The 19,217-nt window shown below is 45.7% G+C and overlaps 3 protein-coding genes across 5 annotated transcripts; all 3 read right to left on the bottom strand.

The window, feature by feature from the left end:
- Positions 1–1,401: 1,401 nt before the first annotated feature.
- LOC137792513 (uncharacterized) lies at positions 1,402–9,988 on the bottom strand. 3 transcript variants are annotated; one of them, XM_068588243.1, is made up of 10 exons: positions 9,687–9,988; positions 8,044–8,087; positions 7,650–7,826; positions 6,912–7,136; positions 5,544–6,479; positions 5,313–5,373; positions 5,117–5,187; positions 4,811–4,865; positions 4,418–4,603; positions 1,402–3,852 (listed from the first exon to the last, which is right to left on the bottom strand). In XM_068588243.1, exons 3-10 carry the CDS (start codon positions 7,678–7,680, stop codon positions 3,192–3,194), a joined length of 2,226 nt encoding a protein of 741 aa, XP_068444344.1. In that variant the 5' UTR covers positions 7,681–7,826; positions 8,044–8,087; positions 9,687–9,988; the 3' UTR covers positions 1,402–3,191. The 3 variants fall into 3 exon arrangements, with proteins under 3 accessions (XP_068444344.1, XP_068444345.1, XP_068444343.1); XM_068588244.1 differs by having other exon boundaries at positions 5,544–6,576; positions 7,650–8,087; XM_068588242.1 differs by having other exon boundaries at positions 7,650–8,087.
- Positions 9,989–11,147: 1,159 nt separating this feature from the next.
- LOC137792544 (uncharacterized) lies at positions 11,148–16,062 on the bottom strand. Its single transcript, XM_068588276.1, has 10 exons — positions 15,987–16,062; positions 15,815–15,912; positions 15,602–15,667; positions 15,398–15,509; positions 15,164–15,262; positions 13,262–13,446; positions 12,744–12,821; positions 12,231–12,466; positions 11,738–11,839; positions 11,148–11,255 (listed from the first exon to the last, which is right to left on the bottom strand). The coding sequence occupies exons 1-10, from the start codon at positions 16,060–16,062 to the stop codon at positions 11,234–11,236; spliced, it is 1,074 nt and encodes a 357-aa protein (XP_068444377.1). The 3' UTR covers positions 11,148–11,233.
- On the bottom strand, positions 13,926–15,135 carry LOC137792123 (MARCO-like protein). The gene is made up of 4 exons (XM_068587604.1): positions 15,125–15,135; positions 14,484–14,677; positions 14,187–14,276; positions 13,926–13,933 (listed from the first exon to the last, which is right to left on the bottom strand). The coding sequence occupies exons 1-4, from the start codon at positions 15,133–15,135 to the stop codon at positions 13,926–13,928; spliced, it is 303 nt and encodes a 100-aa protein (XP_068443705.1).
- Positions 16,063–19,217: the final 3,155 nt, after the last annotated feature.

Raw genomic sequence — 19,217 nt, 5'->3', positions numbered from 1 at the left:
ATTCACGTTATTTGTGTGTTTTTGTGTCAAGACATGTTTGTTTATGTGTCAACATTTACAAATACAAACATTTAAAGAAGAAAACATGAATAAACTTCATTTATTTACGTGTTTCTTTCTCTTCTAGCAATTCTATCATGGAGCTTCCTTCCTTCCTTAACTGTCCATCTCTCTCTCATCTGCTCCTTTCTTTCTCTCCTCCTCTCTCCTTGTCTCCTCTCTCCTCCCTCTCTCCTCACATCCTCCTCTCCTATCCTCTCTCCTTCTCTCTCCTGCCCTCCTATCCTATCCTTTCTCTTCTCCTCTATCCTCTCTCTCCTCCCTTCCTCTGCTGTGTCCTTTCTCTCCTCCCTTTCTTCCCTCCCCTCTCCTATTCTCTCTCTTCCCCTCCTCTATCCTCTCTCTTCCTCCCTTCCATCTATCTCTCTCCTCCCTTCCTCTAATGTCTCCTCCCTTTCTTCCCTTCCGTCCTCCTCTCTCTCATCCCCTCCTCGCTCTCCTCTTCCCTTCCCTCTATCTCTCTCCTCCTCTCCTCGTCTCCTCCCTCCTTCCTCTACATATTGACGTTCTGTTCCTTTAAGGTCTGTCGTCCTTCACGCCCTTTGACCTTTTGACCAGAAGAAGTGATCGTCTCCTCTTTCCTTCCTTTCCTTCCTTCCTCTCATAAAGGTGTAATAATGATGGTGACCTCTCTGTCACATGTTCTCTGTCACATGTTCTCTGTCACATGTTCTTCTCTGATGAGCAGAACTCTGCTGCCGCCATGGAGACCTACAACATGCTAAGTAACCGTGGCAACAGCAGAGGGGAGGTCACACCCTCCCACTGACTGAGGAGTGTGAGGATGACCTTCATCCTGAGGGATGACTCTCTGCAGCGCTCTGGCTGCATGCGCTCTGAAGGAGCCGCGAGTACTGCTAGTAGAACTAACCGGTAGTACTACTAGCAGTAGTACTAACCAGTAGTAGTGTAGTAGTACTACCTGGTAGTAGTAGTAGCACTAGCTGGTAGTACTACTACCACGGTAGTAGTACTACCAGCTAGTGCTGCTAGTATTACTACCAGCTAGTACTGCTACTAGTACTACCAGCTAGTGCTGCTAGTATTACTACCAGTAATACTAGCAGCACTAAATATAGAATGTGAGAGATGGAATAAATAAAATAAATAAATATATAGAATGTGAGAGATGGAAAAAATAAAATATATAAAATAAAACAAAAATTAAAATAAGAAAGAAATAAAACGCTGAAGAGGGAGACGATGTGATTAATTAAAATAACAATAAATAGAATAAACATATATGACGGGCTGTGGGAGGTCAGAAAGTATAAATCATTATTAATAACTATAAATCACTAAACAGACAATAAGAACGATTTCATTCAACGTTTATTCGTTATGTGCAAATTAGTTTTTACAGGCGGTTTGACCTTTTAGTGCGACGACGGAGAATTAAGCTGCTAATAATAAATATATATACACATATATATGATGTATATATACATACATCACAGGTAAAATCAAGCAATACGAGTAATAAATACAGAAAAATATTTTAAAATATTTTTGTTGTTTTGTATCAGCTTTTCATTTTTCTGTGATTTTGTAAACTGTAAATAAAAATATAAAAAACACGATAGATTCATTCATGTTTCAGGAGCGTTCTTCTTCTTCTGCAGCTTTTAAAGAGCGGCGAGTGGCCGGCACGCCGTCAGTGATGACATCACCGTGGCATCGCTGTGACATCACCGTGACATCACCAACCCGTGGGGCGTTCGGTTGCACGTTTAAAAGCTGGGAATAAAAAGCTCTGCCTCTGGTCGACTGGTGGGTTTGATGCTGCGTTCACGTGACATGCGACAGATGAGCTCCAGCTTAACGAAACAAAACAACAACAACAACAAATCAATGAGCACAATTTAATAACTTGTGCTCTCGATTGAACTCACGTTCATTTGGACCAGCGAGGAGGATTAAACTTTATTTATTATTATTATTATTGTTTTTAACACTTTGGTTCTCAAGGCAAAGATGCCCCTTCAAAATAAAAGCCCCACTTGCATTGGATGTATTTAATGTAGATTATATAAATCCAGACTTGTGTGTTAGTTGTTGTCAGTATCTGTGTTCTTTATGTTTAATCTCACATCCTATTAACAGCTAAAACACAAGATAATAAAACATGAATAATCCATAATCCATAATAATCTCGTGGCCGATTGAAAGTGCAAAAAGGATTAAAATGTGAAATTAAATCCAGAGCATGAATCACTAAATTGTGCGTACAAATTATTATTTTCTTCTGCTTCTTAATACAATAAATAAAACTTAATAATAATTAAATATTTTAAGTCGTTTATGATCAAAACAACTTAAACTTCTTTTTTTTCTCTCCGTCTGCGACCGACAGTGCGACTTTAACTGAAGACGTGTTGTCGTGTGTGAACACAAACACACAACACGAGGATCATGAACCTCCAGAAACATTAAAGATTCATGATTCAAATGATTATTAATATCAACAAAGTGAAGAAGAAACTTCGTTCATGATCCACTGATTGTTTTTTCAAGCTCCTCAAATGTGAATTTCTGCTTTTTTTCCTCCTGATAAATATTCATTCAAAATGAATATTTGCAGATTTTAACTGCGCAAAAAAAAAAACAACGAGAGTTCAAGTCGTCGCTTTTGTGTTTCTTCTGACGTTTGAAGTGACGAAGAGTTTAAACGTTTCTGAAAGAATCAACAATAATAATTCATCCTGACGGGTTCATGCTCCCAGAGGAAGAACCTCTCAGGTCAGAGCTGATCGACGTGCTGAGGACAGAGGAGGGAGGGGGGAGGAGACAAGGAAAGGAGGATAGAGAGAGGAGGAAGAGAGAAAAGGAAACAAGGCGAAAGGCAGGGAGGATGATAGAGAAGGAGGGAGGAGACAAGTGCAAGAAGAGGAGGGAGGAGAGGTGACAAGAAGAAAAAAGGAAACATTCAAAGATAGGGAGAGAAGAGAGGAGACGAAAAGAGAATAGGAAAGGAGAGGAAACAAAGGAAAATGAGGTTCACGTGGCAAGAAAAGGTGGATAGAGAGAGGAGGAAGAGAGAAGAGGAGAGAGGATGGATAGAAGAGGAAGGTAGGAAAGAGAGAAAAGGGAAGAGACACACAGACAAAGAGAGGAGGAAGCGAAAAGAGGCGTTACAAAGGAGTGGTCAGACCGAGGTAACCGAGGAAGGAGTGTTTGGAGGAGGAAGAGGAGGAGGAAGATGAAGGAGAGGAGCATGAAGAGGAGGAGGGAGCACGTGGCTTCAGGGAGATGAGCGTGGTGATGGGGAGCAGAGGAGACAAATCCCTCCAGCCGGCCCGGTCAGAGAGCGAGGGATGAAGAGCGGGGAGTGAGGAGGAGGAGGCGTGTGCGTGTGCGTGCGGCGGCGTGTGCAGCCTCTGCAGGTGTTTGTTGGAGCGCAGGTCGCCCCCGTGCGCGTGCACGTGGCCCTGCTGCGCGTGCACGTGTCCCGGGTGCTTGACCTTGCAGTGCAGCCGCAGGCTGTCCCGCCGCTTGGCGCTGTAGGGGCAGAGGCCGCAGGTGAACGGGCGCTCGCCCGTGTGCACGCGCACGTGCTCCACCAGCTTGTTGGCGGTGCGCGTCAGGTGACCGCAGCGGTCGCAGCGGTACTGGTTGCCCTGGCGATGGCCCTGGAAGTGGGCCAGCAGCTCCGGTTGCCCCGGGAACGACCTCTGGCAGATGCGGCAGCGGTGCGGGTCGGGGGCGCCGGAGGAGGAGGCGGGGCCGGGCAGGGTCGCCACGGCAACTGACGGGGCGGCGGAGGAGACGGAGGCGGGAGAGGTGACGGGGCATCTGGGTAGGAGGGGGGGGGGGGGGGAAACACGTTTAATTAAGATCTGTAATATTTTATGGGAAGAGAAGGAATATTATCTGAAAAATAATCATTTTGAGAATAAAATTGTAACATTATAAAATGGTCACAAAAAAACATAAATAATAATACAAATTTATAATAATAATATAAAATAAACAAAAATAAAATTGTCACAAGAATTTTTTATTTCATATTGTGAGGGAGTTTTAAAATATGTTTTAAATATTAAGAGTTTTTAAAATATTTTTTATTTTGAGGGTAAAAGCATCAGTTTCAAAATATATTTTAAATATTTTGAGGAAGTTTGAGGGAAAAACAAAATATTTTGAGAATATAAATATAAATTGTAATATTTTGAGAAACAAAGTTGTAACATTTTGAGGATAAAATCATGAAAAGTGACAAAAAATTCACAATATTTATTTTTCGATATTTCCATAACTTTATGATAACTTCACACTATAAGTCTTAATCTCCACAATACATAAATATTAAAGCTTTTATAAAACACACAGATATATGGATACTTGTGTCTCTGCCCACCTCATCTCTCCCATGATGCCTTGCAGGTGCGTGTGGGCGTGCGCCGTCATCTCGGCCTCCTGATTGGTCGAGTGGTCGCACGAGCAGCAGTGCAGCGAAAAGGAGCCGTGCTCCCATTGGCGGTGGGACGTCATGTGACCCTGGAAGAGGCTCCGCCCCTCCGTCTCAAAGCCACACACGTGACACCTGAGGGCAGGTGAGGAGTCGTTTAGTGTTGCTACGGGACACGACACACAACGACACACACAACTAAATGAAGACACATTGATGTAAGTAAATAAACCCAATGAAACACTAATAAAGGTCATTAAAGAAGCGGTTAGTGTTGTGTTTAAGTGTTGTGTTTAAATAAAGTTGTTCCTGCTGTCTGAGGGGGCGGAGCCTCGTGTTCACCTGAAGAAGAAGGAGCAGCCGCTGTCTGGATCTCTGCTGAGGCTGGTTTTGGTTTCTGGAGAAGAAAACAAGTCAGAATGTCTTCATCAGGAAGAAGAAGAGATCCACATGAAGGACGACAACAACAACAACCACAACAACAACAACAACAACGAGGCTCTCGAAGCCTCCAGAAGAGTTTCTTAAGTCTCGTGGGTTAACAAACAGCTGGTACTCAAACAGAAGTAAAAAACGTAAAAAGCTGTGTGTGTGTGTGTTTGTGTGTGTGTCTGTGTGTGAATGTGTGTGTCTGTCTGTGTGTGTTACCGTGAGGAGGTTCTTGGGAGCTCAAGAGGGGGGAGGAGCGCAGTGTGTCCACATTCACCGTCAGCACCGGACTGTGGAAACACACACACACACACACACACACAAAACTGATATTTTTCCTCTGATACATTTCTCGTTACTCGCTCTCTTGAAACGGAGTCCTGAGGCGTCAGAGAACTGCAAGAGGCGGAGTTACCTGCTCCTGGGGGGCGGAGTCTTCCTCTCCTCCAGCCGGCTGTTAGACTTACTGACTCTCTCTGCAGGTGGAAGAGTTCATCATCGTCATCACTTCATTTATGTTTTATTATACATGAAGATGTTCATAAACCTCACAGTTGACTGTTAAAACTCAATAAATAAGTATTTTCACCATAAATGTAATCAAAAGATCTATGAATGCTTCAGAAGAAGCGGCTGGTGTTTGTACCTGAGAGCTGGTGCAGCAGCGTGGACGCCAGGTTCACCGACATGTCCTGCCACAGCACGGCTCTGAGGCACTGGTCAGCCATCTTGGCTCCGGGGTTGAACTGGTCCTCCTCCATCTTGGCTCCGAAAAAGAGCTGCTCCTCCGCCTTCGCTCCTGAGAAAACACGGTCCGCCATCGCGGCCCCGGAAAGAAGCCGGTTCTCCATCTTTGCTCCGAAGAGAAGCTGATTCTCCATCTTGGCTCCTGAAGGAAACTGGTCCTCCATCTTGATTCCTGAGAGGAACTTGTTTCCAATCTTGGCAGCGGAGAACGGCCGCTCTGCAATTTTGGCTTTAAAAAGAAGCTGGTCTGCCATCTTGGCTCCAGATAGAAGCTGGTCCGCCATCTTGGCTCCAGATAGAAGCTGGTCCGCCATCTTGGCTCCAGATAGGAGCTGGTCTGCCATCTTGGCTCCGGATAGAAGCTGGTCTGCCATCTTCGCTCCGGATAGAAGCTGGTCTGCCATCTTGGCTCCGGATAGAAGCTGATCCTCCATCTTGGCTCCAGATAGAAGCTGGTCCTCCATCTTGGCTCCGTGATCCTCCATCTTCACTCTGAACTGTAAGGTGTTGGCTCCAGAGACGCCGCCGTGTGCCGGGTTGGATCCGGGCCGGCGGCCCGCGGTGTGAAACGTGTCTTCTATCTTCAGGCCGTGCAGATGCCGGTCGGCCATCTTGGCTCGAGGGTGCAGCTGCTCCTCCATCGTTTGGCCACCAGGGCTCTGGTCTTCTGTTTTGATGCTGACGACGCAGTGGCTCGCAATCTTCTGGGAAGGCGAGGGGATCTCTCTTGGGATCGGTCGATCCTGGAGGAGCTCCGGGGCCACTAGCGTGTCCACCTCCATCGGTTCTTCTTCTTCTTTGACCCGCACCGCCTGGCTGCTCACTTCCTGCCGCTCTGGGGTTGGCGGGAAATCTGTCAGCATTTATTCAGCAGCAATGACACCTGAATGCTCGAATATTTTAATACGATGGAGTGATCTTTTGGTTTTGAACTGATGGATGGAAGAATAGACAGATGATGGATGGATGGATAGACAAATGGATGGATGGGCAGAGGGGTGGATGATGGATGGATGAACCGATAGAAGATGATGGATGGAAGAACATATGGGTGGATGGTTGGATGGATAGATGGTTAGTTGGATGGTGAAATGGTTGGTTAGTTGGATGGTTGGTTAGATGATTGGTTGGATGAAAGGATGGATGGGTGGTTGGATGCAGGGATGGATAGATGGATGGGTAGTTGGTTACTTGGATGGGTCGGTGGATGAACACAGTCACACAACACACACACACACACACACACACACACACACTCTCTGTGTACCTGCTAGTTTCCTCAGCAGGTCTGAGGCCAGTGTGTCTGTGGTTGCGTTGCTGTCGGGTGTGTGCGACAGTGACGGCGGTTCTGGACTCGGCCCCGGGCCGTCCGGTGACAGGGCGAGGCCCGGCTCGTCTTGCTGCCCGCCGCGCGCCTCCGGCAGAGCTTCACGCCGCTGACGCTCCGCCTCCTCCGGCCTTCCAGAATGCACCTGGGCCTTCTGGGTCGCCTCTGTAGAGAGAGACAGAGAGAACTCATCACTCCATGTTTAGCCAGAATGTTAGAAAACAAGAGAATTATGGGAGAAGATGATTTGACATTTTTGCTCGATCAATAATATAGATCCCTGATCAATAGTCAAAATGATCATCGATCAACTTCCTGTCAGTTTACAGATTGATTAGTCGACTGCAGTATCACAACATGTATGTGGGCAAATGGATTTGTGTCTGTGTGTGTATGTATTTGTGTGTATCTGTATCTGTGTACATGTCTGTGTGTGTCCGTTAGTGTGTGTCAGCATGTATGTGTCCGTGTGTATGTGTCTGTGTGTCAGCATGTATGTGTCCGTGTGTATGTGTCTGTGTGTCAGAATGTATGTGTGTGTGTCAGCAGGTGTGTGTGTGTGTGTGTGTCAGCAGGTGTGTGTGTGTGTGTGTGTCAGCAGGTGTGTGTGTGTGTGTGTGTGTCAGCAGGTGTGTGTGTGTGTGTGTCTGTGTGTGTGTCAGCGTGTATGTGTGTTACCTGACAGCCTGATGAGGAGGTCGGACGCCATCTTGGTGCCGACGTCCGGGCTGAAGAGAGAGGTGGCAGTTGGGAAGGGACTCGAACCCCCGGCGCCTGCGTCCGGTGTCCGTTCGCCATCGCCGGCCGTGTGTGTCTTTGTGCGCGTTGTGCTCGCAGGGTGTGTGTGTCGTTTGGCTGCATCAGAGGAGGGAGGCTGCAACACACTCGACCCACGCTTCATTTTACAGTGAGAGTGTGTGTGTGTGTGTGTGTGTATGTGTGTGTGTGTTTGTGTGTGTGTGTGTGTAAAGAAAGAGGGAGTCAAAACTCAGAAGAGAGGAGGGCGAGAGAGAAGGAAGAGGAGGAGGAAGGCAGCGTTACTAAAATAAGACGAGTGTGTTCTTTAACATACGGACGTGGAGAGAGCATGATTTACTGTTGCTGCCTCTCAGTGACCTGGAGGAGAGAGATGGAGGGAGAGAAGATGGAGGAGCAGAAAGAGACAGAGGATGAAGGGCGAGAGGAGGAGAGGGGGAGAGAGGGAGGAGAAGAAAAGGAATATGAACAAAGTGAATCTGTGAATTCATTAATTATTGAAGGATAAGGCCGATAATAAGGGATGAATCGTTCCCGTTATCACCGAGGAAACGCAACTATCAGCTTATGATCAATAACTACAGATAACTGGTTATGATCAATAACTACAGATAACCAGTTATGATCAATAGCAGTCTGTACCAGCTGATGAATAAAATAAATAAATAAAATGTAAACACTCTGCTGTGGTATTTGCGTAGAAAATAACACAGCTTGGAAAGTAAAAAAACATATATATCACACACACACACACACACACACACACACACACACACACACACACACACACACACACACGTGTATTAAATAATAAAATAAACATTATATTCAAAGAGTAAAACTACGGATACAATGAAGAATTGGTCAAAAAGAATAAAGCATTGAAATGTAAAATATATAGATAAAAGAAATAAATATATCATTTTAAATATTAAATATAAATGAAAATAAATATATTATACAATTAAAATATATTTAAAGATTCAAAAAAATTGGTCAAGAAGAATAAATTATGGAAATATAAAATAATATTTAAAATAAAAATAATATTTAAATTAAGAAAAACATGTGTAAAAATACTTATTTTGAATATACATTGAAATATATATATATATATATATATATATATATATATATATATATATATATATATATATATATATATATATATAAAAAGAAATATATAATTTTGAATATAGACTAAAAATATATGGATTTTTTTTAAAAATAAAAGATAAAGTGTTCAAAAAGAATACAATATGAAATAATTTAATATTGAAAAATATAAAATATTATTGTCAAAATTAAAAACATTTAAAAAAAAATAAAATATACAATATAAATTGTTCATAAACATATTTTATCTACATATTAATAACACAAAATCATTTTAAATGAATAAAATGATGAGCACTAAATGATGGCGACCGGCCGCCCGCTCCTCGCCCTCCCCGACCCCGCTCGCTCCGTTCAGCCTCCTGTCTCTAGGCGACACGGTTACGGGCTCGTTTGCCGCCAAACCGCATCCGCATCCGCCAGGGGAGCGAGAATGACCGGGGCACCAGTTCCTCCATAACCCCCCCCCCTCCCTCCCCTCCTCCTCCTCCTCCCCGCCCCCGCCCCTCGGTGTCGGAGACCCCGGAGCCCCGGCCGTTAGCTAAGTCATTTCCCGGTGCGGGATGGCAGTTGGTACGGTCACTAGCCATTTTATCTTCTTCTTCCTCTTCTTCTTCTTCCTCCAGTTACCGGGAACGAGGGCAGGTGTCAAGAGCCCAGCCGTTACCCCGGTTACCCCCCACGTCCCCTCCGCCCTCCCCTCCCTGCAACATGGCTGAACGGTAACCCGACCTCATAAGACCTCAAAAGTCATTCTCCCGGGTCAGCCAGCCCTCTCGATAACCGGCCATTGCTGCTGGCGCCAAACCCGCCCCGGGACCGACACGTCTCTCCGTGACTTACCGGTACCGGGAGGGCAGGTGGCGGCGGCGGCGGAGGTGGTGGAGGAGGAGGCGGAGGTGGTGGTGGTGCAGTCCGGGGCAGAGCCTATATATAGACCATGTTGAATTCCCTCTTCTTCTTCTTCTCCTTCTTCTTCTTTTGTCACATTATCCTCTCGCTTTCTTCCCGGTTTGCTCGGAGGAGACGACGGGTCGGTCACCGAGCAGGGCAGATGGAGGTTTCCGCCTCCTCTCCCTCTCTCTCTCTCTCCCTTTATGTGTGTGAGAGATGCGGTGTGTGTGTGTGTGTGTGTGTGTGTGTGTGTGTGTGTGTGTGTGTGTGTGTGTCCACGCGCCGGATCATAGCACACAAGGGCAGGACACGCGTGAACCCGCGCGCACGCGTCCACGCTCGCGAACCAAAAACCCGCGCGCGCGCACACACACACACACACACACACACACACACACACACGTTTGTGATACTGATACCGAGATTTAACGTTTGTACGTTTAACGGGTAGAAAAACGCTAGAAAGCCACAATAGAAACAAGCAGACAGACAGACAGTAGAAACCAGTAGAAAACAGCAGAGTCACAACAAACCAATACAGCCAGTACAAAGCAGTCGACATCTAGTAGAAACCAGTAAACTGCCAGTAGAAACCAGTAGACAGTCAGTGGAAACCAGTAAACTGCCAGTAGAAACCAGTAGACAGTCAGTAGAAACCAGTAGACCGTTAGTAGAAACTAGTCAACCGTCAGTCGAAACCAGTACTGTCAGTAGAAACCAGTAGAGTCACAACAAACCAATACAGCCAGTACAAAGCAGTCGCCATCTAGTAGAAACCAGTAAACTGCCAGTAGAAACCAGTAGACTGTCAGTAGAAACCAGTAGACAGTCAGTAGAAACCAGTAGACTGTCAGTAGAAACCAGTAGACTGTCAGTAGAAACCAGTGGACCTTTAGTAGAAACCAGTAGACTGTCAGTAGAAACCAGTAGACTGTCAGTAGAAACCAGTGGACCTTTAGTAGAAACCAGTGGACCTTTAGTAGAAACCAGTAGACTGTCAGTAGAAACCAGTAGACCTTCAGTAGAAACCAATACCAGTGATAGTGGAATACCGGACTAGTATTAAAGTATCAGGATTCATATTACTACTTCATGCATGCTATTTGAAGTAGTAATATGTGTTTAAACAGTAATCATGTATTTGTGTGTATAAGTACAGCTGTTGTTGTAGTTGTACAAGTAGCAGAAGTACTTGTAGTTTTAATGGAGGTAGTACAAGTAGTAGTACTAGGAGTAGTAGTGGAAGAAGTAGTGGTAGTCGCAGTAATTGCAGTAGTATCAGCAGTACCAGATGAAATACTGCAGTAGTGTTGTGTATTTAAAAGCTGTGTATTTGGGTGCAGTGCCCGTCTGAGCCTGCAGGGGGAGACAGAGACCACGAGGGGGCGTTGTGAAACACAGGGACGTTTTATTAGGACAATAAATAGATTCTCAACAAAAACTTTACTTCAACTTTATTTAAACTTCATCCACAGACGAAACAACACGAGGAGCCTTCATCCCGTCTCACTGCTTAATCTGGAAAAACACATAAAGTACACAGATGTATCTGATAAACTATTACAAATACATATAAATATAATTAAATGTATTTATACATGTATTTCTATTAATAATATATAAGGAATAGTACTTAATCACATATTATAAATCATGATAATAATCATAATATTGTAATATTATAATGACAATACTCATATCTACTATCACTAGTACTAATACCTTTACCCCTCAGCTGTACTCATGGATATACTACTACTGTAGTAAGTAGTTTCACCAGTACTTTATTAGATACGTAAATACTTTATTAAATACTTAATTAATAATTATTACACAATAATAGAATATTTGTAGTAATAAAAATACTAATACTCTACTAGAACTCCTAGTACTACCACCTTCTAAGGCACCTTCTACTTGCTACTGAACTGAGGCTGCTGGTCCCACACACACACACACACACACACACACACACACACACACACACACATGGTTCTTACGCCTGGTGCATGCTCCTCTGGTTGGTCATGTGATCTCTGAAGACGTTGATGGCCCGGTACACGTCCATGTGCTGCTGCCGCTGCTCCAGCAGCGCCCTGTACCTGTAACGAGGTCAAGAGGTCAGAGGTCAGAGGTCAGGAGGTGTTTCTCCTGAAAGAGAAGCAGTGATACCTCACACCGGAAAAAAGCGGTGGATTGATAAAAGTTTGCGGTGCTCTTTGGCGACCCCTGTGGACAGAAGCGGTAGTGTTGCTGAGCGCTGAGGGAAACGTGAGGTTTGAGCATTATTAATAAACAAAAAATCTGTTTAAATAGGAAAGTTGTGCGAAATTACTGGTGAGTATGTCTTTCATCAGTATACACAAGATACAAAATATTTTTAAAAACAAACATTTTAAATAAACATACAATATAATTACAATTAAAATGTTTTTATTTGTATGTATTCCAGTGATTGAGAATGTTGCATGAAGGAGCGGTGGCGTTCTCTACCTGAGCGTCCAGGTGTCGGCGCTCCACTCCCGCAGGACGCCGGCCGTGACCTCTGACCCGGAGGCCGGCCGGTTGCCAGGCAACAGCTCCCTGGACAGGAAGTCGCGGAGGACGGCTCGGGCCGACAGCGCCACCATCAGGTAGACCGGATCCTCCAGGACGACATGGTGGAACGACAGGAGGGAGGACTGGACCCACTGGGGGGGGAGAGGTGAGGGGAGGGGGAGGAGGAGGCTCTGGAGGAGGAGGAGGAGGAAGAGGAGGAGGAAGAGGAGGAGGAGGAACATTTGAATAAAAAAAACTGTAACCCCAACATTAAAATTGCTATTACACAAAATATGCAGACACAGATACAAATTTAATATTTAAAATTAAATGTAAAATGTTCAAATTTTATTTGCATCTTCTGATGTTTTATGTGAAAATGTTCATGAAGCTGTTGTAAAAGTATTGAGTGTAAATACACACATTTACATGTACTTTGTCCTGAAGCACATGAATAAAGAGTAGTACCTGGTTCCTGTACTGCTTCAGCGTGTCCAGCAGCAGAATCGTCACCTCGTCAGCCTCCTGAAAACCTCCAACCAGAACCTGCAGGACGACGTCATGAAGCCATGAAGAGATGAAACCATGAAGCCATGAAACTATGAAGCCATGAAGCCATGAAGAGATGAAGCCATGAAGAGATGAAGCCATGAAGAGATGAAGCCATGAAGAGATGAAACCATGAAGCCATGAAGAGATGAAACCATGAAGCCATGAAGAGATGAAACCATGAAGCCATGAAGAGATGAAACCATGAAGAGATGAAACCATGAAGCCATGAAGCCATGAAGAGATGAAGCCATGAAACCATGAAAAAAAAGAAAACAGGAGAAAATACTTTGTACTTGTGGAGCTGGAAAAGCAGTTTAGAAGTACTTCAAAACAAAGTACACAGAATACGCTACAAGAGGTTCTGGGTGAACCGAGTAGCGGGGTGAAGGGACGGGAAGAGAAGAACGGGCATCAAACCCCCGGTGCCCTCTGACCTCCAGCGTGCTGCTGACTCGCTGCAGGTACAGCGCCTCCTGCTGGAGGAAGTCGTCATAGCGGCGCCGAGTCAGAGTCCCGGAGCGGAGCCGCCGGACGAAGGAGGACGAGTGAAGGATGTCGACCGCCAGCGAGGAGCTGAAGCTCCAGAGCACGTCGGCCAGGCTCACCCCGGGGACCAGGCCTGCAAGACAGGGAGCAGGGCGGGAAAACTCAGGAGAAGTACTACCACGCCTTCATGCAGGAGAAGTACTACCTCGCCTTCCTGCAGGAGGAGTACTACCTCGCCTTCCTGCAGGAGAAGTACTACCTGGCCTTCCTGCAGGAGAAGTACTACCTCGCCTTCCTGCAGGAGAAGTACTACCTCGCCTTCCTGCAGGAGAAGTACTACCTCGCCTTCTTTCAGGAGAAGTACTACCTGGCCTTCCTGCAGGAGAAGTACTACCTCGCCTTCCTGCAGGAGAAGTACTACCTCGCCTTCCTGCAGGAGAAGTACTTACTTGTCTTCCTACAGGAAAAGTTCTACCACACCTTTTTCTATTCATCAGCATTTTTATCGTGTTTCTTCCGAGAAGTGTAAATATTAGCAGTTGGAGATAAAGATGAAGTAGTAAAGTGGAGATAAAGTACATGGTTGCTAAGGACATGGCAGTGCCTTTGTCATCAAGATTCTGTTCAGATTTTGGAAGTCAATAAAGGGACAAAGCCAGATTATTTTCCACTACCTCGTTACCTGGTATGGAGGTTGCTATTGACCAGGTCGGTGCAGCAAAGTATGTCAGCAAATTTGAGCCGCTGAAAGGTTACTGGCAAGTGTTTACTTTATCCCTTATTAAGTACTACCATGCCTTCCTGCAGGAGAAGTACTACCTCGCCTTCCTAAAGGAGAAGTACTACCTCGCCTTCCTAAAGGAGAAGTACTACCTCGCCTTCCTAAAGGAGAAGTACTACCTGGCCTTCCTAAAGGAGAAGTACTACCTGGCCTTCCTAAAGGAGAAGTACTACCTGGCCTTCCTGCAGGAGAAGTACTACCTCGCCTTCCTGCAGGAGAAGTACTACCTCGCCTTCCTAAAGGAGAAGTACTACCTCGCCTTCCTAAAGGAGAAGTACTACCTCGCCTTCCTAAAGGAGAAGTACTACCTGGCCTTCCTAAAGGAGAAGTACTACCTGGCCTTCCTGCAGGAGAAGTACTACCTCGCCTTCCTGCAGGAGAAGTACTACCTCGCCTTCCTAAAGGAGAAGTACTACCTGGCCTTCCTAAAGGAGAAGTACTACCTGGCCTTCCTGCAGGAGAAGTACTACCTCGCCTTCCTAAAGGAGAAGTACTACCTCGCCTTCCTAAAGGAGAAGTACTACCTGGCCTTCCTAAAGGAGAAGTACTACCTGGCCTTCCTGCAGGAGAAGTACTACCTCGCCTTCCTGCAGGAGAAGTACTACCTCGCCTTCCTAAAGGAGAAGTACTACCTCGCCTTCCTAAAGGAGAAGTACTACCTCGCCTTCCTAAAGGAGAAGTACTACCTCGCCTTCCTATAGGAGAAGTACTACCTGGCCTTTCTATAGGAGAAGTACTACCTCGCCTTCCTATAGGAGAAGTACTACCTCGCCTTTCTATAGGAGAAGTATTACCTCGCCTTTCTATAGGAGAAGTACTATTACATCTTCTTGCAGGAGAAGTACTTTGACTACACCGGGAAAGTAAAGTAAAAGTGCTGATTGAGCATTTAAATGTTTAAATTAAACAAAAGTGGAGAACAGTAAAAAGTACAATATGTAGTCTGAAGTGTAGTACCGTAAGAAAATACAATATGTACCTCTGAGGTGTATGAGAGGAGTATAAAATATTCATATGAAGTATTTTTCACTGGTAACACATGTACAGTGACAACAACCAGTAGGCTCACCTGGGTGGACTGGTTTCCGGTCACTGGGAGCTGACCCGGCTCTGGTGGAGCAGATGTAGAACCTGAGCTCTCCACAGGGGGCGCTGCTGAGCGCTGCAGCTGAACACAAGACACACACACTTCTGTATGACAACACAATGTGTTTAGTCAAATGAATTAAACACTGTTAATATAATAATTAATCTATTAACAATAATAATCCTTTATTTCCAGGTCTTTTTGTTCTTTATTTACTTTTTGGTGTCATTGCCATGCAAGCCCCGCCTTCTTTGGCTTCTCCCTGCCTCTGATTGGTCCAACCACTGGACCTGAAGGGGGAGTCGTCGCTCCAAAACCAAGAGCCATTCTGCCGAGAGGAAAGAACGTTTTTAAGCGTGTACTTCTACTGCAGTACATCTCAGAGGGAAGTACTTGTTGTGTTTTTATTATCTTCGTTACCTGTTGGCGTCCAGCCAGCCACACCTGCTGCAGGTGAGCCGCCTCACGCAGCAGCAGCAGCTCCTCCTGAGAGTGGAGGGAGGCCAGGTGACCTCCTTCCTGAGAGCACAGCAACTACACACACACACACACACACACACACACACATGCATGCACACACACACACACGTTAAGCCGTGGTTCACGGTCACACATTAAGCTTCTGGTTGGTACCTCTGCGTTGGTCCAGGAGCTCCACACGGGGCGGAAGGAGAAGCAGCTCTCCCCACAGAGGAGCCACCTCTCTGGGCACGCAGAGGCCCGCTGCAGCCCTACGACACGCGGCAGAGCAGAGGGATTCAAACACCTGACACCCGACGACACGACCGCTTCGTTCTCTCTTTACCTGAAGTGAGCAGCGAGGAAGACGCCTCCACCAGGAGGAGAGGAGCCGTCATCATCATCACCATCATCACCATCATCATCTACCTGTGACACAAACAAACATGTCACCTTCATGACCACAACACACACACACACACACACACACACACACACACACACACACACACACACACACACACACACACACAGGCACAGTTTGTAATTATTGTTGATTTCATTGTTTATGGAGTTGATCCTTTAGTCGTTTTGTTGAAGTAAAAAATTAATCTGGTTAAAAGAGTAACGTGAAACTCAAGTTGTGAACGTTCATATCTTTGCAAATGTTTAGGATTATTCTGTCTGAGAACCAGTTTGGTAACCGGCCGGACCAGTTCCAGTCCCAGTTCCTCTTCTGCTGCCGACGGGCTGCAGAAGAGCAACGTTTGTTTGAAGTTATTTACAGAAGAAGAGACATGTCGAGCTGGGCCTCTGCAAGTACATGAAGTATATATGGAAGTATACAAGAGTACACAAGTATTGTAACAGGTGAAAGGAGGTTCCACAGTTTTCAGGGGTTAAAGTACAATATGTGCTGGTCTTTGTATCTCAGTCTTTGTAGCTCAGTCTTTGTATCTCAGTCTTTGTAGCTCAGTCTTTGTATCTCAGTCTTTATATCTCAGTCTTTGTATCTCAGTCTTTGTATCTCAGTATTTGTAGCTCAGTCTTTGTAGCTCAGTCTTTGTATCTCAGTCTTTATATCTCAGTCTTTGTATCTCAGTATTTGTAGCTCAGTCTTTGTAGCTCAGTCTTTGTATCTCAGTCTTTGTATCTCAGTCTTTGTATCTCAGTCTTTATATCTCAGTCTTTGTATCTCAGTCTTTGTAGCTAAGTCTTTGTATCTCAGTCTTTGTAGCTCAGTCTTTGTAGCTCAGTATTTGTAGCTCAGTCTTTATATCTCAGTCTTTATATCTCAGTCTTTGTATCTCAGTATTTGTAGCTCAGTCTTTGTAGCTCAGTCTTTGTATCTCAGTCTTTGTAGCTCAGTATTTGTAGCTCAGTCTTTGTAGCTCAGTCTTTGTATCTCAGTATTTGTAGCTCAGTCTTTGTATCTCAGTATTTGTAGCTCAGTATTTGTAGCTCAGTCTTTGTATCTCAGTCTTTGTAGCTCGTCGCTCTCTCTCAGGTTCCTCCTTCGGTGTGAAGGCGTGAAGAGACCGGGCGAGAGAGCTGGAGCAGGACTAAAGTTTCATGAACATAGCTAGGAGGGAAAGTGGTAAATGACTTTTTAGCAGTCGTTTTAGGTTTACTGGCTTCCTGTTCGTCCCTTCATGTCCTGGTAACTCCGCTCTCTGGACTTTGTGGTGTTAAATATTGATACAAGAGCAGTTACTGATTATTTGATATCGTCTGAATGAGTAAGCCATTATTCCTACTCGTGCCAAGCCAACGTCACACTCACAAATCCTCTCAGGTGAGAGGTTGAGTGTGACGTTCAGGGTCTGGTGTGCGTCTGCTGGTACATTGAATGATCTGAACCCTCACTCGTCACTGGCTCCTGTTTCAGATGAACATCATCACCTTTCTGGAGAATCTCTTCGTCTGTGACTTCCCAAGTTGTTTGTATTTGTTGTTTATTCTCTCGATTCTACTCGGTTACATCTTTAAGCAACTAGTTTAGTCTTTCGTGCCATCCTGTCTACCTCTTTATTGGATTTTTCCTCAGCATTTAACGCCCTCTGTGGTTCTTAAAGCCTCTGAGTTCACACATTTCTGAGTCTACGATAGAAACCATCTGTTATATTGTGTTCTTTTTAGTCCATTTGTTTGTATTACTAAAGCTGTTATGATGGCAAATACTTCAGCTGTTTGTGCTATTCCTTTATTTTCACATTCCATCTCTTCCAGAAATAACTCCAGGTTATTTCCTGTTAATGGATCTTGAAACATGAAACACGAAGAAGACGCAAAACAAGAGATCAGGAACATAAAACACACCGAACTCTGAACTCCTGAAACACAGAGGCTGTTACCTGCCCGCTCCAGGTGAGCTCTAGGTGAGCTCCAGGTGAGCTCTAGGTGAGCTCCAGGTGAGCTCCAGGTGAGCTCCAGGTGTTCTCCAGGTGTTCTCCAGGTGAGCTCCAGGTGAGCTCTAGGTGAGCTCCAGGTGAGCTCCAGGTGAGCTCTAGGTGAGCTCCAGGTGAGCTCCAGGTGAGCTCTAGGTGAGCTCCAGGTGAGCTCCAGGTGTTCTCCAGGTGTTCTCCAGGTGTTCTCCAGGTGAGCTCCAGGTGTTCTCCAGGTGTTCTCCAGGTGTTCTCCTGAAACGGGTGCAGTCGGCAGTTCCTGCTGGATGTTTTTCTTTGCTCTTTGCTCTGAAAAAACTTCTTTGTCCAATCAGAGTCAACGAGCAGAGCTTCGTGTCAGCGGGGTTCGAGCCGCCGGCCCTCTGGGACTGAACCACTCTTCACGTCCCGATAGGAAACTAAGCAGCGTCCTACCCCCCCGACTGAAAGAGAACATAGAGGAGGAAGAGAGAAGGAAGAGGGGAGGAGGAGGAGGAGGAGAGAAGGAAGAGGGGAGGAGGAGGAGGAGGAGGAGTCTCACGAACAGGATGACGTCACTATCGAAGAGACAAACCAGTCGAACCAGTTTGTCTCCGTTCCAGTGCAGAGCACCAGTTAAAACACAGCATAGGAACCCATCCACTCCATAAGAGGGAGGAGGAGAGAGGAGAGAGGGAGGAGGAGAGGAGAGAGGGAGGAGGAGAGAGGGAGGGGAGAGAAGAGAGAGGGAGGAGGAGAGAGGAGAGAGGGAGGAGGAGAGAAGAGAGGGAGGAGAGATGGAGGGGAGAAGAGAGAGAGGGAGGAGTAGAGAGGGAGGGGAGAGAAGAGAGGGAGGAGAGATGGAGGGGAGAAGAGAGAGAGGGAGGAGGAGAGAGGAGAGAGGGAGGAGGAGAGAAGAGAGGGAGGAGAGATGGAGGGGAGAAGAGAGAGAGGGAGGGGAGAGAAACAATGAAGGAGAGACAAAGAGAGGGAGGGGAAAAAGAGATGGAGATCCTGGACTCGGCTCCAGCTGGTGTACATCCTGTTTGTGTGTGCGTGTGTGTGTGTGTATGTATGTGTGTGTGTGTGTGTGTGTGTGTGTGTGTGTGTGTGTGTGTGTGTGTGTGTGTGTGTGTGTGTGTGTGTGTGTGTGTGTGTGTGTGTGTGTGTGTGTGTGTGTCCTAATCCCATAGAACAAGATCACCTAGAGAGGA

This window comes from Clinocottus analis, unplaced genomic scaffold (genome assembly GCF_023055335.1).
Source record: "Clinocottus analis isolate CAN_PGR_092001 unplaced genomic scaffold, fCliAna1.0.p SCAF_21, whole genome shotgun sequence".
NCBI lineage: Eukaryota > Metazoa > Chordata > Actinopteri > Perciformes > Cottidae > Clinocottus > Clinocottus analis.
Note: the sequence above shows the minus strand (reverse complement) of the source record. Positions and strands in the feature narration are given on the sequence as shown.

Coding starts and splice junctions, on each gene's coding strand:
- LOC137792513 (XM_068588242.1), bottom strand. CDS start 7,872: ATGAAGCGTGGGTCGAGTGTGTTGCAGCCTCCCTCCTCTGATGCAGCC. Junction 6,480..6,911: donor CCTGCTGAGGAAACTAGCAG/GTACACAGAGAG, acceptor CGCCAACCCCAG/AGCGGCAGGAAGTGAGCAGC. Junction 3,853..4,417: donor GGCATCATGGGAGAGATGAG/GTGGGCAGAGAC, acceptor CCTCCTACCCAG/ATGCCCCGTCACCTCTCCCG.
- LOC137792123 (XM_068587604.1), bottom strand. Junction 14,277..14,483: donor TTCTCCTTTAGGAAGGCGAG/GTAGTACTTCTC, acceptor CTTCTCCTGCAG/GAAGGCCAGGTAGTACTTCT.
- LOC137792544 (XM_068588276.1), bottom strand. CDS start 16,062: ATGATGGTGATGATGGTGATGATGATGACGGCTCCTCTCCTCCTGGTG. Junction 15,668..15,814: donor GCTCCTGGACCAACGCAGAG/GTACCAACCAGA, acceptor CTCCACTCTCAG/GAGGAGCTGCTGCTGCTGCG. Junction 15,263..15,397: donor CATGGCAATGACACCAAAAA/GTAAATAAAGAA, acceptor TCTTGTGTTCAG/CTGCAGCGCTCAGCAGCGCC.